A 15,633-nucleotide genomic window follows, 5' to 3' on the forward strand; every position below is an offset into this window, starting at 1 on the left:
AGGGTGGGGGGGTGGCGATGGCAGGGGCAGGGGGCTGGAGCTCTGCAGTGCCTGCTGGCTGTGTGCCAGTGGGAAGTTCTGCTCCAGTATAAACAGAGAGAGGAGCTGCTGCCTTTGGTTAGGACGTTGCTGCTGATTTAAAAAGTGTCCCAACACAGACAGCAATTCACACACAAACCCAGGCTCCGTTCAGGCAGATCACTATCCATTCGGCAGCACAAAGGCTGGGGTGGGACCCGGCCTGGTCACGGGGCCCAGCGAACACCCCTCCCGGCTGGCGACGCTGATACTCAGAGTGATGGGACAGGGCAGGGCAGTGGGGTGAAGCTAAATGGGGGCACGGGGGGTGGGGAGGTTGCCACCCTTCCCGGGACAACCAGGATTCAATCTCCCGGCGGCCGAAGAAAGCACTGTGGGAGATTGCGTGTCATTTTCACATGCGTGTTTGCAGCATTCCCGTGCTGGGTAAACGTGTTACACAGACACATTCTCCAGCTGAATGTGCAGCAGGCTCCAACACTGCCCCTTTCCAAGGGACACTCAGAATCCCTGCCTCCTTCACTGATTGGAGGTGAGTGTGTTCCTCTGTGTGCCGGGGAATTGTGTCCGTATTCCAAAACAAACAGCTTTTCCTTCCGGCTATTTTGGGTTGATGGTTACGAAAAACAAAACCTTCGCCGTCCCCGTTTCGCTTTTAATCTTTTTCTACACCTTTGACTACGGCAAGCGTCGCTCGCGAGCAAAAGTTTAGGGGGAGAGAGTAAAAGAAATGGAATCACTTTAAAAAATATACTAATAGTGATCATTTCCAGGGACCTGGGTTCGACTCCAGCCTCGGGTCACTGTCTGTGTGGAGTCTGCATGTTCTCCCGTGTCTGTGTGGGTTAGGTGGATTGGCCATGCTAAAATTGCCCCTTAGTGTCAGGGGGATTAGCAGGGTAAATACATGGGGTGAGGGGGATAGGCGCTGCTAAAGATGCCTTGTCAGAGGGGTGGGTGCAGCCTCGAAGGGCTGAATGGCCTCCTTCTGCACCGTCTATGATCCCCCCCTGACCCCCAGGGGGATAGAGTATCGGGGCCTTCCAATAAACAGGCATTACCTTTGCCAGGGAGTAGATGCGGGTGATAGATGGGACAGCCAGGTCCTGCTGCAGGTCAAAGTCATCGGACCACACCTTCCTCATGGGGAGCCGGGGCACAAAGCCTTCCACCGAGGGGTGACACATCCTCAGGGCTTCTGGAAACTCTCTTCAAACGTGCGACCAATGGCCATGACCTGGAGAACGCAAAACACACAAGTGACTGCAGCACGCTCGCAGCAACCAGACTCAGCTTCAGATCCAGTCTTTCCAAACCCTGACTCAGGCAGACGGAGCTGAAACGGTCCTTCTGCTCAACACTGCGGAATCTGAGCTCACAGATACTCCCTCACTCTTTGAAAGCCGAGGTTCATGAAGGCGAACCTCAGGAAGTCGGTCAGACCCACAGGCTATCTGCACCTCCTGTAACCTCTCCAGTCCGGAATATCTGGGACCGAGTCACTTTTGGGCTCCGGAATTTTTGGGATGAAGCCTGATCCGAGCTCCCAGTGTGGGAACCGGAAAACACTAGATTGACCTGAAGCTTAGAACAAAATGTTACAAAGCAGAATGTTCTTTTATTCATCAAAATATTCCTACTTCTTCCATGATTCCAAAATGGGTCAGCTTATAAACAATTCCGAATGTTTCTACAAGAATAGATTTCCAGGCTGGAGAGGTTCCAGTGGACCCATCATCCAACCCACAAACAATATCTTCATTACCACGGACACAGCCTCCAACACACAGATCTCAAACCCACACAAAACGGAAAAATGATCATCACGTAGCACTAATAAGGACACGGTGGTTAGCACGGCTACTCCGCAAAGCCGGGGTTCCCAGGTTCGATTCCCAGCTTGGGTCACTGTCTGTGCGGAGTCTGCACATTCTCCCCGTGTCTGTGTGGGTTTCCTCTGGCTGCTCCTGAGACATGATGATTAAGACATGATGGTTAAGTGCATTGGCCGTGCTAACTTCTCCCTCAGCGTACCCCAAGAGGTGCTGGAGCGTGACGACTAGGGGATTTTCACAGTAACTTCACTGCAGCGTTACCTGTGACACTAACAAGAAAAAAAAACTTTGAACAAAGCCCAAAACGCACAACAAAGTTCTGATTTGTCAACCCGTCTTAACTAAAATGTAAATTCCTCCTTGCTCCTGGGAGGATTCTGGTGTTAGATTGTGTTCTTTCCACGTGAAGACCAGAGAGCTGAAGATATAAGATGCGGGGAAGTGTGTGGGAAGTGGTTGAGGAGTTAGTTCCAGAGCACTCACCTCCCCGACGCTCTTCATCGAGCTGCCGATCTCTCGGGAAGCTCCGTGGAAACGGTCAAGGTCCCACCGCGGGATCTTGGTGACGATATAATCCAAACTCGGCTCAAAGCACGCAGTGGTCTTCCCGAAACCGCGTTCTTGATGTCGGGTAGCGGGATTCCCAGGGCCAGCTTGGCAGCCACAAAGGCCAGCGGGTAACTGGAAGGGGAAAACTCAGTAAGAGAAAGAGAGACGAAGAATCTGTATCCACAAGAAGGGTAAAGGGAGCTCTTCCCACACATGAGGGTCCCCCCAGACACACAGAGGTACACAGACTGAGGCACACACCACGGGTAGGATTTTATGAGTTTTTTTTTAGCCCGGCTAGTGTGAAAATGGGAGTTGCCGATCGGTTTCTTGGGTGAATTTTCACACCCGATCTGTCTCTGAGCAAAATGGGCCAATCAGTTTCTAACCAGAGGCAGTGGACGGGGCTTAATTCATCAGCCAGCCGTAGGGGGAGGTGTTGTACACGTGCGAGGTTTTGAAGAGGGAGAGGGGTCAGGTTTCACACCCTGCAGCAGCTCAACAAGCTCCACCCCCCCCACCCCCCCACCCCCCACCCCCCACCCCCCCCACCCCCCACCCCCCCCCCCCCACCCCACCCCCCCACCCCCCCACCCCCCAGCAATCACGGCAGCCCTCGCAACCCCCCCATTCCCACCAATCGCATGCTGAGTGGCGGTGGGCTTCCCACCTCCCCATTGGCCCCACTCCCCCAATCACCGACCCCCCCATTGGCCCCCCGCTCTTGGCCCTGCCTGGTGTACGGTGCCAAGGGAGCCAGCGGGCATTGCCCACGCGCCAGGCTGGCCTTGCCAAGGTGCCAGGATGGCACTGCCAAGGGACGGGAGGGAGGAGGGGCGAGAGGGAGGGAGGAGGGGCGAGAGGGAGGGAGGAGGGGCGGGAGGGAGGGAGGAGGGGCGGGAGGGAGGAGGGGCGGGAAGGAGGGAGGAGGGGCGGGAGGGAGGAGGGGCGAGAGGGAGGGAGGAGGGGCGAGAGGGAGGAGGGGCGGGAAGGAGGAGGGGCGAGAGGGATGGGGCGGGAGGGAGGAGGGGAGGAGAGAGGAGGGGAGAGAGGGAGGAGGGGCGGGAAGGAGGAGGGGCGAGAGGGAGGGGGCGGGAGGGAGGAGGGGAGAGAGGGGCGGGAAGGAGGAGGGGCGGGAGGGAGGAGGGGCGAGAGGGAGGGGGCGGGAGGGAGGAGGGAGAGAGGGGCGGGAAGGAGGAGGGGCGAGAGGGAGGGAGGAGGGGCAGGAGGGAGGAGGGGCGAGAGGGAGGAGGGGCGAGAGGGAGGAGGGGAGAGAGGGGTGGGAAGGAGGAGGGGGCGGGAGGGAGGAGGGGCGAGAGGGAGGGAGGAGGGGCAGGAGGGAGGAGGGGCGGGAGGGAGGGAGGAGGGGCGAGAGGGAAGGAGGAGGGGCGAAAAGGAGGAGGGGCGAGAGGGAGGGGGGCGGGAGGGAGGAGGGGAGAGAGGGAGGAGGGAGAGAGGGAGGAGGGGAGAGAGGGAGGAGGGGCGAGAGGGAGGAGGGGTACAGGGCAGAAAGGGCAGGAGGAGGAAGAGGCGGCTAACAGTGCTTTGAGGAGGGGAGTAAAAGGAACAATGCTGGGGGGGGGGGGCGCACAGAGGGAGCTAAAGTGTGAGAGACGGAGGGGGTTAGAGGGAGGGAGTTAACAGTGAGAGAGACATAGGGAGTCAGAGTGAGGAGGTGTGAGGTGGGTGGGGGGGGGGTGAATGTTGAGGTGATGTGTCTCCAATATGTTTACACAGGAGGTCACGGTGTAGCGGGAGGGGCCCTGTCACACGGGACAGTAATTCAGGCTGTAACACAGGTGCTGGTGCTCGGGTTACAGGCCGGCCATCCCAACAGCAGATCAGATATCACAAAGCTCAACTGCAAAGTGTGATTTCCCAATATCCGCCTCGGACTGTTTGTTCCTGTCTGGCTCCCTCTCCCAAACTTAGACTGCTTTCATAGAACACCATTATCTAATGGAATATATTAGTGGGAATGGGATTTGGAACGGGATCGTGTTAATTCCAGTCCCCGGGATGTGAAATCACAGGCCGTGCTGATGGAAACAGAATATCCCAATAACAGCTGGAAACACCTCCGAACACACACACAGTCATCGAGGTTTCCAGCACGGAAACAGGCCCTTTGGCCCAACCTGTCCAGGCCTCCCAGTTTTTAACATTAAGCTAGTGCCAATTGCCCACATTTACTCATATATCCCTCTATACCCATCTTATCCATCTAAATATCTAAATACTTCTTAAAAGACAAAATTGTACCTGACTCCCCTACTACCTCTGGCAGCTCGTTCCAAACACTCAGCACCCTCTAGTTTTAGACTCCCCTACCTTTGGGAAAAGATATTGACTATCTACCTTGTCTATGCCCCTCGTTATATTATAGACCTCTATAAGATCACCCCTCAGCCTCCTACAGTCCAGGGAAAAATGTTTCAGTCTATCCAGCCTCTCTTTATAACTCAATCCATCAAGTCCTGGTAGCATCCTAGTAAATCTTTTCTGCACTCTCTCTAGTTTAATAATATCCTTTCTATAATCGGGTGACCAGAACTGTACACAGTATTCCAAGTGTGGCCTTACCAATGTCTTGTACAACTTCAATAAGACGTCCCAACTCCTGTATTCAATGTTCTGACCGATGAAACCAAGCATGCCAGATGCCTTCTTCATCACACTGTCCACCTGTGATTCCACTTTCAAGGAGCTATGAACATGTACCCCTAGATCTCTTTGTCCTATAACTCTCCCCACCACCCTACCATTAGCTGAATAAGTCCTGCCCTGGTTCAATCTACCAAAATGCATCACCTCACATTTATCTAAATTAAACTGCATCTGCCATTCGTCAGCCCATTGGTCCAATTGCATTAAGTTGACCTTACTCTACACCCTAGCTATGACTGTAACACTACATTCTGCACTCTCTCATTTCCTTCTCTATGAATGGTATGCTTTGTCTGTATGGTGCGCCAGAAACAATACTTTTCACTGTATACTAATACACGTGACAGTAATAAATCAAATCAAACCAAAGGGTATCCCTGGATAAAATGTTATCCCCCCAACAAAACACTGAAGTTGCTCTTTTTAGGGAATTGTACCAATGGGAGGTAACAGCTGATGAGACGGATGAAATAGGCATCATTAGCGTAAGATTGAAGTAGAATCTCTATCACTAGAACTTGATGTTTCTCAGGAAGGGGTTACCCGACCTGGAAGTGCGGGAAATCTCAGGGAAAACCACACATTCCATCATCATCGTGCACTTGTACAATATCTCCGTGGGTGTGGGGACGTGCACTTGCTGACAGTCAGATCGGGCGGTTAGCCCATGAAGGTGGCGGTTGAACAGGACGTTAAAAGGCCTGTGGGTTGACTGGGGGTGGGGGGTGGGGGTGGGGGGCTGATCAGCCACACAGCCTTCACACTCTAGCTTCGACCTCGACCCAGGGCGGGGGTAAACTGTCCGTCTGGAATCAAATGTATAACGGTGTCTGGGGACTGAGCTCTGAGCGTGTGTGAATGTGTGGCCTAGACACTCTTTGCATGGACTTTTCATCCCACTTATCCTTCCCAGGTCACTGAGACAGCTCCGCAGTGACTGTTGCCCCCTGAGGGGGCACACTGGAAACTCCAGCCCGCACCCTCCCTCCTCAGCACCAGCCCATTAGCGGGTCTATTCAATGCTGTGGGCACCTTGTAGTGCGTGGCAATGTGGAGGTGTCTCTTCTGACACCGTTTACTCTTATCGCTAAGACAGGGTGTCTTTATAAAGGGCGTTAATGCCAAGTGCAGCCCTCCCCCTCTCCCCCCCCCCCCCCCCTCCTTACCCAGTGGCCTTGGAGGCCAGTGCGGAGCTGCGGGAGAGCCGGGCGTTGACCTCGATGATGCAGTACTCCAGCGAGGAGGGGTGCAGGGCGTACTGGATGTTACACTCCCCTATGATGTTCAGGTGACGCACCACCTTGATCGCCGTCTCACGCAACATGTGGTATTCCTCATTGGACAGGGTCTGACTGGGAGCCACGACAACCGAATCACCTGAGAAGAAACACCGGATACAAACGGACAGGAGTCACACGGCGAGAATCACAGGGACGTGTAGAACTCAAAAGCCAAGTTAACTTAACCCAATTGCCCAGGCACACCCACCCATTCCTCATAGAAAGTAGAACCAGGAGTAGGCCATTCGAATCATTTTGATCATCAAGTTCAATATCCTGATCCCCCTTTCCTCCCGTATCCCTTTAGCCCCTAGAGCGATATCTAATCCCTTCTTAAAATCACACAACATTTTAGCCTCGACTACATTCTGTGGTAGTGAATTCCACACATTCACCACCCTCTGGGTGAAGAAATCTTTCCTCACTTCTGTTTACCCTTTATCCTCAAACTATGACCCTTAGTTCTGGGCTTCCCCCACCATTGGGAACAATCTTTCTGAACCTATCCTGTCTAACCCTATTAGAATTTTCTAAGTTTTGATGAGATTCCCTCTCACTCTTCTGAACTCCACTGAATATAATCCTAAACGATTTGGTCTCTCCTCGTATGACAGGCCTACCCTCCCAGGAATCAGCCTGGTAAACCCTTGCTGTGCTCCCACTATAGCAAGGACATAAATATAAAAGTTGAATATAAAATAAAAGTAGGGAGGTCTTGCTGCAGCTGTATAGGGCATTGGTGAGGCCGCAGCTGGAGTACTGTGTGCAGTTTTGGGCGCCGCACCTGCGCAAGGATATTTTGGCCCTGGAGGGAGTGCAGAGGAGGTTTACTAGGCTGATACCGGAGTTGAGGGGATTGAGCTATGAGGAGAGGCTGAATAAACTAGGCTTGTACTCGTTAGAGTTTAGAAGAATGAGGGGAGATCTCATTGAGACGTATAAGATGATGAATGGGATGGATAGGATAGAGGTGGAGAGACTCTTCCCGCTCAAAAAAGACAATAGGACTAGGGGGCACAGCCTCAAGATAAAAGGGGGGCGGTTTAGAACGGAGTTGAGGAGGAACTTCTTCACTCAAAGGGTGGTGAATCTCTGGAATTCTCTGCCCGTTGAAGTGGTGGAGGCTGCCTCGCTAAATATTTTTAAGACGCGGGTTGATGGGTTTTTGATAGGAGAGGGGATTAAGGGTTATGGGGAGAGGGCGGGAAAGTGGAACTGAGCCACGACAGATCAGCCATGATCTTATTGAATGGCGGGGCAGGCTCGAAGGGCTAGATGGCCTACTCCTGCTCCTATTTCTTATGTTCTTATGACATCCTTCCTCAGGTAAGGACACCAAAATACTCCTCATTGGATCTCCATGCCATTAAACCGGGAGCTCTGTGTCCCCTCAGCCCAATGTTCCCCATTTGTCTAACTTCATCCCCCATTCCGCAATCAGATTGTTTTTCCGAATTATATCTCTGTACAGTTTTTCCTTAAAAGCAAAATGGCAGCTCGTTTCTGCGGGCTATTTCCTCTTCGCTCTTTCTCGATAGATTTCTAAACAGTTGACTGTACCGACCAATCCAGGCTCGTTCTGCACTGTCCCTCAGGGTCTGACAACATCTCAGGCATCCGAGTGAATATCTACTTCCTTCAGACTTTGATCAAAAGAGGATATGCCCACATCTCAATGGCCACAAGCAATGTCATCATTACTCCTGGGTGTCTTTGGGTCAGCATGAACAAGATGGGCCAAATGGCCCCTCCTTGTGCTGTATCGGTTCTATAGGATGGCGCTCTCACTAGGGCGGAAGGTATATAGAAGGTGTGTCGGGACTGGGACAGTTGGTGGGATGGACAAGAACGGGCTTCGCCTGGACTCGAAACATCAGCTCTTTTCTCTGCTGGCAGATGCTGCCTGAGCTGCTGAGATTTTCCAGCATTTTCTCCTTTGGTTTCTCTATCCCATCCTCGTCGCCAGTGTAATGCTCAGAGACTTCATCGGGAACACAAAGCGTTTTTACCAATAAAGAAAAACTGGACAGAGGTCACAGCTGCCCCGCTGCCCTGGGGCATCCCACTGGCTGTCCCAGGCCCTATAGGTCTCCCCCGTGCTCTCTGTTCTAGTCAGGCCTCCCCCCTACAGAAACATGGAACCGATACAGCACAAGAGGGGGGTCGTTCGGCCCATCTTGTTTATGCTGACCCAAAGATACCCAGGTGCCCTCTCAAATCTTGTCCTCCTGTACCTGGCCCATTGCCCCGTAGCTTCCAGCTCTTAAGGTGCAGATCCAGGCACGGTTTAAGGGTCTCTGACTAAGACTCTAAGGGGGCTGCCTTCCATTTAGCTGCTGAACCTGAGCTCAGTGTAGATAACTGTGCTGTGGGAGGGTAAATCAGGCTGAAGTGAGGTAGCTTGCGACACAGCAAGCTCCATGATGTTGGACAACTGATCCCCAGTCTCTATCCCGGCGCAGTCTGTACAAGTGAGGGAAATTTAAACTTTATTTGCTGGTGTCACGAGCAGGCTTACATCAACACTGCAATGAAGCCACTGCGAAAATCCCTTGGCCTCCACACTCTAGCGCCTGTTCAGCTACACTGAGGGAGAATTTAGCATGGCCCGTGCATGTCTCTCAGACTGTGGGAGGAAACCCACGCAGACACGGGGAGAATGTGCAGACTCCACACAGACAGTGACCCGAACCGGGAATTGAACCCGGGTCCCTGGCGCTGTGAGGCAGCAGTGCTAAGCGCTGTGCCACCGTGCCATCTTAAGGGCCCCTTGCAAGAGGCCCTTCAGCCCATTTCCCTGTGCTGCTATCGCTAACTCTCACCATCGGACTCAGTGCCTTGTGAGATAGTGAGGAGGCGAGAGAAAACTTTAAGCTGGCTTTCCCACTCCAGAGGGAACTTTCAGAGAACCTTGTCAATCCACCACCCTCACAGCAGGGAGGAGTGTAACTAGATCAACGGCACACATCTGATTTCCACTGTTACTGGAAAGAGTGAAATATCCAAGAATTATACTGAGAATGATAGGAAACCAGAGAACCTGGTTTTTATTCTCTGTTGATCTTTGCTGATCTCCAGTCTAATGCACATCAGATATTCAGTATTTAGTTGGCTTTACAGGAAAATGGGACGGGGTTTCACAGCTTGAGGGACTGAAATAGAGCCAAGATTCTCAAATGCAACATAGCGCGGTGTCACAGTGATTAACACTGCTGCCTCACAGCACCAGGGACCCGGGTTCGATTCTGACCCCGGCTTACTGCCTGAGCGGAGACCGCACATTCTCCTCGTGTCTGCGTGGGTTTCCTCCCACAGTCCAAAATATGTGCTGGTTAGGGTGCACTGGCCATGCTAAATTCTCCCCGTATCTACATGGGTTTCCTCCAGGTGCTCCCGGTTTCCTCCCGCAGTCCAAAGACATGCAGGTCAGGTTGGTTGGCTGTGCTAAGATTGTCCCTTAGCGTTCCAAGACATACAGGTTAGTGGGGTAAGCCTGGGGGAGAGTTGGTGCAGGCTCGATGGGCCGAATGGCCTTCTTCTGCACTGTGGGGATTCTACAACTCCTTTCCCAGGCAGGTTTTACCTGTATGAATTCCCAAGGGGTCAAAGTTCTCCATGTTACACACAGTGACACAGTTATCGGCCGCATCTCGAACCACCTCATACTCCACCTCTTTCCAGCCCAACAGCGACTGCTCAACCAGAATCTGATTCGTCATAGCCAAGGCCTAAACGGAAGAGAACAAACAACCGTTAGATTCCTAGCACTGTCCTTCCAAAGGAGGATTTTGGAATCGCATCCCGTATAAACCAAGCCTGTTGCTCTGTTATGAAGCAATTTGGGACAGTTCGGCACGGTGGCACAGTGGTTGGCACTGCTGCCTCACAGTGCCAGAGACCCGGGTTCGATTCCCGGCTCGGGTCACTGTCTGTGTGGAGTTTGCACATTCTCCCCGTGTCTGCATGGGTTTCCTCCAGGTACTCTGGTTTTCTCCCACAGTCGGAAAGACGTGCTGGTCAGGGTACATTGGCCGTGCTAAATTCTCCCTCACTGAGTCCGAACAAGCGCCGGAGTGTGGCGCCTAGGAGATTTCCACAGTAACTTCATTGCAGTGTTAATGTAAGCCTACTTGTGATTAATAAATAAACTTTCCTTGGAGTCAGAGTGTCATAGAGGTTTACAGCATGGAAACAGGCCCTTTGGCTCAACTTGTCCATGCCGCCCTTGTTTTTTAAACCCCTAAGCTAATCCCAATTGCCCGCATTTGTCCCATATCCCTCTACACCCATCGTACCCATGTAACTGTCTGAACACTTCTTAAAAGACAAAATCGTACCTGCCTCTACTACTACCCCTGGCAGCTCGTTCCAGACACTCACCACCCTCTGTGTGAAAGAATTGCCCCTCTGGGCCCTTATGTATCTCTCCCCTCTCACCTTAAACCCACGCCCTCTAGTTTTAGACTCCCCTATCTCTGGGAAAAGATGTTGACTATCTATGTTATCTATGCCCCTCGTTATTTTATAGACTTCTATACAATCACCCCTGAGACATCTACGCTCCAGGGAAAAAAGTCTTTCCAGCCTCTCCTTATACCTCAAACCATCAAGTCCTGGTAGCATCCTGGTAAATCTTTTCTGCACTCTTTCGAGTTTAATAATATCCGTTCTATAATAGGGTGACTAGAACTGTACACACTACTTCTAACAGACTGCAAGAAGCCTGGGTTTTTCACTCCGTTCTGAGATGTGTATATGCCTGTAAAATGTTCCGTTTGTTTAACACACGCTTACAGCAGTGCTGGGCACTCAGTTTTATATTCACAGGTCGAAGGACCAAGCAGAAACATGTTTATTCAACGTACAGCGGACAAAGCTGGAATAATACCGTGTCGGGCAACATTTCCTTGACCTCCGGAAATGGGAGAAGTCGAAAAATAAACTGCTCAAACACGTTGCAAACGGCCTCATCTAAAGGATGCTCATGCAGCAGCTTGTGAAGTGTAAGAGGAAAGACAAATGATTCAGTTTGTAGCCTTCCTTTAGTCTGGGCAGAGATCTGGTCAGTCAGCGTCTCTCCCACTGCGACCTCTCAGTCCCTTTGGTTCCTTCACTGTTCCAGTGAAGCTCTGAGGAAGCTCCAGGAACAGTATCTAATCCTTCAATTAGACTCTTCACAGCCGTACAATCCTGATCCAACAATTTATCAGAGACGGTTCCCATTTTTTGCAAACAGCACTCGTTGGTAATGACCTTGGCTCTGCCGGTTAGTCCTTTATTTCCTTATTCCTGCCGTTGGCACCAGCCCTGCACCATCACCCCTTCGTCATTTCATCCCCCATCAAACTGTCAGAGACCTGCCCTTTTATTCTACTCCTCCCCTCCCTCCGCCCCCCCTTCCCTCCGCCCCATCACTCTGCTCCCTCGGGAATAGGGCCTGGGTGGGATGTGGTTGGTACAGGCTCGATGGGCCGAACAGCCTCCTTCCGTACTGCGGGGATTCTAGGGATCTATTCTATGAATTTGGCCGCCCCACGTTCAGCGTCTCCCTTGGCAACACGCAGGCTCGGAACAGTTACTCACTTTCCCAGCAATCTCCTGGAGTTTTTCTTTGTTGTTGCACAGGCCTGAGCCAAGGCCGCCGAGAGCATAGGCCGAGCGCACCATGACGGGATAGCCGATCTTCTCCGCCGCCTGGAAGGCATCCTCCAGCTGGGGATTCAAGGAACCGTTAGCAGAGCTCCGATTGGTCACCTCCGCTCCAAAGTTACTAATGATCAACATAAACACCCTCCGAATCATTCCAAAACCCAACATTACCACCCGGAAAACACACAGGGAGCAACTCAACTTTTACTTTGAGTTCAGTGGATTTAGAACAAAATCACTGCTGCCTCACTGGCCCATTTCCACTGGGACTCTCTCACTCACTGGCCCATTTCCACTGGGACCTCCTCACTCACTGGCCCATTTCCACTGGGACTCTCTCACTCACTGGCCCATTTCCACTGGGACCTCCTCACTCACTGGCCCATTTCCACTGGGACTCTCTCACTCACTGGCCCATTTCCACTGGGACTCTCTCACTCACTGGCCCATTTCCACTGGGACCTCCTCACTCACTGGCCCATTTCCACCGGTGCACCCTCACTCACTGGCCCATTTCCACTGGTGCACCCTCACTCACTGGCCCATTTCCACTGGGACACCCTCACTCACTGGCCCATTTCCACTGGGACACTCTCGCTCACTGGCCCATTTCCACTGGGACCTCCTCACTCACTGGCCCATTTCCACTGGGACACCCTCACTCACTGGCCCATTTCCACTGGGACCTCCTCACTCACTGGCCCATTTCCACTGGGACACCCTCACTCACTGGTCCATTTCCAATGGGGCACCCTCATCACTGGCCCATTTCCACTGGGACCTCCTCACTCACTGGCCCATTTCCACTGGGACACCCTCACTCACTGGCCCATTTCCACTGGGACCTCCTCACTCACTGGCCCATTTCCACTGGTACACCCTCACTCACTGGCCCATTTCCACTGGGACACCCTCACTCACTGGCCCATTTCTACTGGGACCTCCTCACTCACTGGCCCATTTCCACTGGTACACCCTCACTCACTGGCCCATTTCCACTGGGACACTCTCGCTCACTGGCCCATTTCCACTGGGACCTCCTCACTCACTGGCCCATTTCCACTGGGGCGCCCTCACTCACTGGCTCACTTCCACTGGGACACCCTCACTCACTGGCTTACTTCCACTGGGACACTCACTCATTGGCTCACTTCTACTGGGACACTCTCACTCTGGCCCATTTCCACTGGGACACCCTCACACACTGGCCCATTTCCACTGGGACACCCTCACTCACTGGCCCATTTCCACTGGGACACCCTCACTCACTGGCCCATTTCCACTGGGACACCCTCACTCACTGGCCCATTTCCACTGGGACACCCTCACTCACTGGCCCATTTCCACTGGGACCTCCTCACTCACTGGCCCCCTTCCACTGGGACCTCCTCACTCACTGGCCCATTTCCACTGGGACACTCTCACTGGCCCATTTCCACTGGGACCTCCTCACTCACTGGCCCCCTTCCACTGGGACCTCCTCACTCACTGGCCCATTTCCACTGGGGCACCCTCACTCACTGGCCCCCTTCCACTGGGACCTCCTCACTCACTGGCCCCCTCTCACTCACTGGCCCCCTTCCACTGGGGTACCCTCACACTGCCCCCTTCCACTTGGGCACCCTCATTCACTGGCCCCCTTCCACTGGGGCACCCTCACTCACTGGCCCCCTTCCACTGGGGCACCCTCACTCACTGGCCCCCTTCCACTGGGACCTCCTCACTCACTGGCCCATTTCCACTGGGACACTCTCACTCACTGGCCCATTTCCACTGGGACCTCCTCACTCACTGGCCTATTTCCACTGGGACACTCTCACTCACTGGCCCATTTCCACTGGGACACCCTCACTCACTGGCCCATTTCCACTGGGACCTCCTCACTCACTGGCCCATTTCCACTGGGACCTCCTCACTCACTGACCCATTTCCACTGGGACCTCCTCACTCACTGGCCCCCTTCCACTGGGGCACCCTCACTCACTGGCCCCCTTCCACTGGGACACCCTCACTCACTGGCCTATTTCCACTGGGACACCCTCACTCTGTGGCCCATTTCCATGAGGTGTTTAGGGCAGGTATCTCGCTACAGAGTGGGACAGTAAATAAACTGCGGGCCTAAACCAACTCTTCCCCGGACAAGATGCCAGCAGAATTCTGGGAACATTCTCCAGGAGATGACCAATCAGTGATCAGGAATCCTTCCCTGGGAGATGACCAATCAGTGATCAGTGATCCATCCTGGGAGATGACCAATCAGTGATCAGGGATCTATCTTGGGAGATGACCAATCAGTGATCAGGGATCCATCCTGGGAGATGACCAATCAGTGATCAGGGATCCACCCTGGGAGATGACCAATCAGTGATCAGGGATCCTTCCCTGGGAAATGACCAATCAGTGATCAGTGATCCATCCTGGGAGATGACCAATCATCAGGGATCCTTCCTTGGGAGATGACCAATCAGTGATCAGGGATCCACCCTGGGAGATGATCAGTATGACAGATCCGGGGAGGAAAGGTGAAGACCGCACAGGGAGAAGGGAAGGATAGTGAAGGAGAAACAAGGTATCTCACCGACTCTACAGCAAAGCTCGGAGCTATTTTCTCATTGATTTCCAGCAGTTTGTCTGCAAAGAGCTGCCTATCTTCTGTTGCCATGATAGAGGTGACAGGCGTTCCCAGCACCTGGACACCGTACTTTGCCAGCACTCCTTGTTTATACAGCTCCACACCTACCGGAGACAAAATAAACCAGCTGTCAGAGATTGGCCAAGCACTGATACCCAAAGAGACTCGGTGTCCTTGTTCATGAGTGACTGGAAGCTAACAGGCAGCAAGACATTGGGAAGGTAAATGGTCCTCATTGCAATGGGATTAGAATCCAGGAAATCTTGCTCCAATTGTATCGAGCCTTCACCAGACTGAGCGTTGGGAACAGTTTTGGTTTCCTTATCGAAGGAAGGATAAACTTACCGCAGAGGGAGAACAATAACAATTCACCAGACTAACCCTGAAATGGAGAGAGCTCATAGAATCTCTACAATGCAGGGGACCCATCGAGCCTCCACCAACAGCAGGTCTATCCCCAGAACCCCACCTAATTACCCTGCTAATCTCCCTGACAATTTAGCACGGCCAATCCCTCTAACCCGGATATATTTGGAGTGTGGGAGAAAACCAGAGCACCCGGGGGAAACCCACGCAGACACGGGGAGAATGTGCAAACTCCACACGGACAGTGACCCGAGGCCGGAATTGAACCCGGGTCCCTGGTGCTGTGAGGCAGCAGTGCCGCTGCCCTGAACCACAATATAAAAAAACTCGGGCACAATCTTGTTGAATGACAGAGTAGGGGCCAAGTGGCCTCCTCTTACCCCTACTCCCTATCATCTGAGCCTGTCTTTGAGCTGAGTCACTGGATGGAAGAGGCACAGTATTGAAGAGTGGGGGTTTATCCTCAAAGTCCTTTCATTTTCCTCAAGGTAATGTGGGTATCACTGACTGGGCCAGCAGCTATGGCCCATCCCTCATTGCCCTTGAACTTGCTGTGGATAAGTTTCTTTCCCTACAGGACATTACTGAACCACACATGGATCTTCAGGAAGTAAAT

The 15,633-nt window shown here is 52.8% G+C and overlaps 1 protein-coding gene across 1 annotated transcript in view; it reads right to left on the reverse strand.

Moving 5' to 3' along the window:
* Window positions 1–15,633, reverse strand: part of cps1 (carbamoyl-phosphate synthase 1, mitochondrial) — a 100,441-nt gene that overhangs the window by 36,288 nt on the left and 48,520 nt on the right. The window contains 8 exon segments of the mRNA XM_080198494.1: window positions 1,101–1,234; window positions 1,237–1,276; window positions 2,358–2,485; window positions 2,488–2,555; window positions 6,257–6,467; window positions 9,954–10,098; window positions 11,954–12,082; window positions 14,598–14,755. Coding sequence (XP_080054620.1) covers window positions 1,101–1,234; window positions 1,237–1,276; window positions 2,358–2,485; window positions 2,488–2,555; window positions 6,257–6,467; window positions 9,954–10,098; window positions 11,954–12,082; window positions 14,598–14,755 — 1,013 coding nt within the window.

Source organism: Carcharhinus amblyrhynchos, chromosome 11 (genome assembly GCF_965287045.1).
Source record: "Carcharhinus amblyrhynchos chromosome 11, sCarAmb.v2.hapA, whole genome shotgun sequence".
In the NCBI taxonomy this organism is placed as follows: Eukaryota; Metazoa; Chordata; class Chondrichthyes; order Carcharhiniformes; family Carcharhinidae; genus Carcharhinus; species Carcharhinus amblyrhynchos.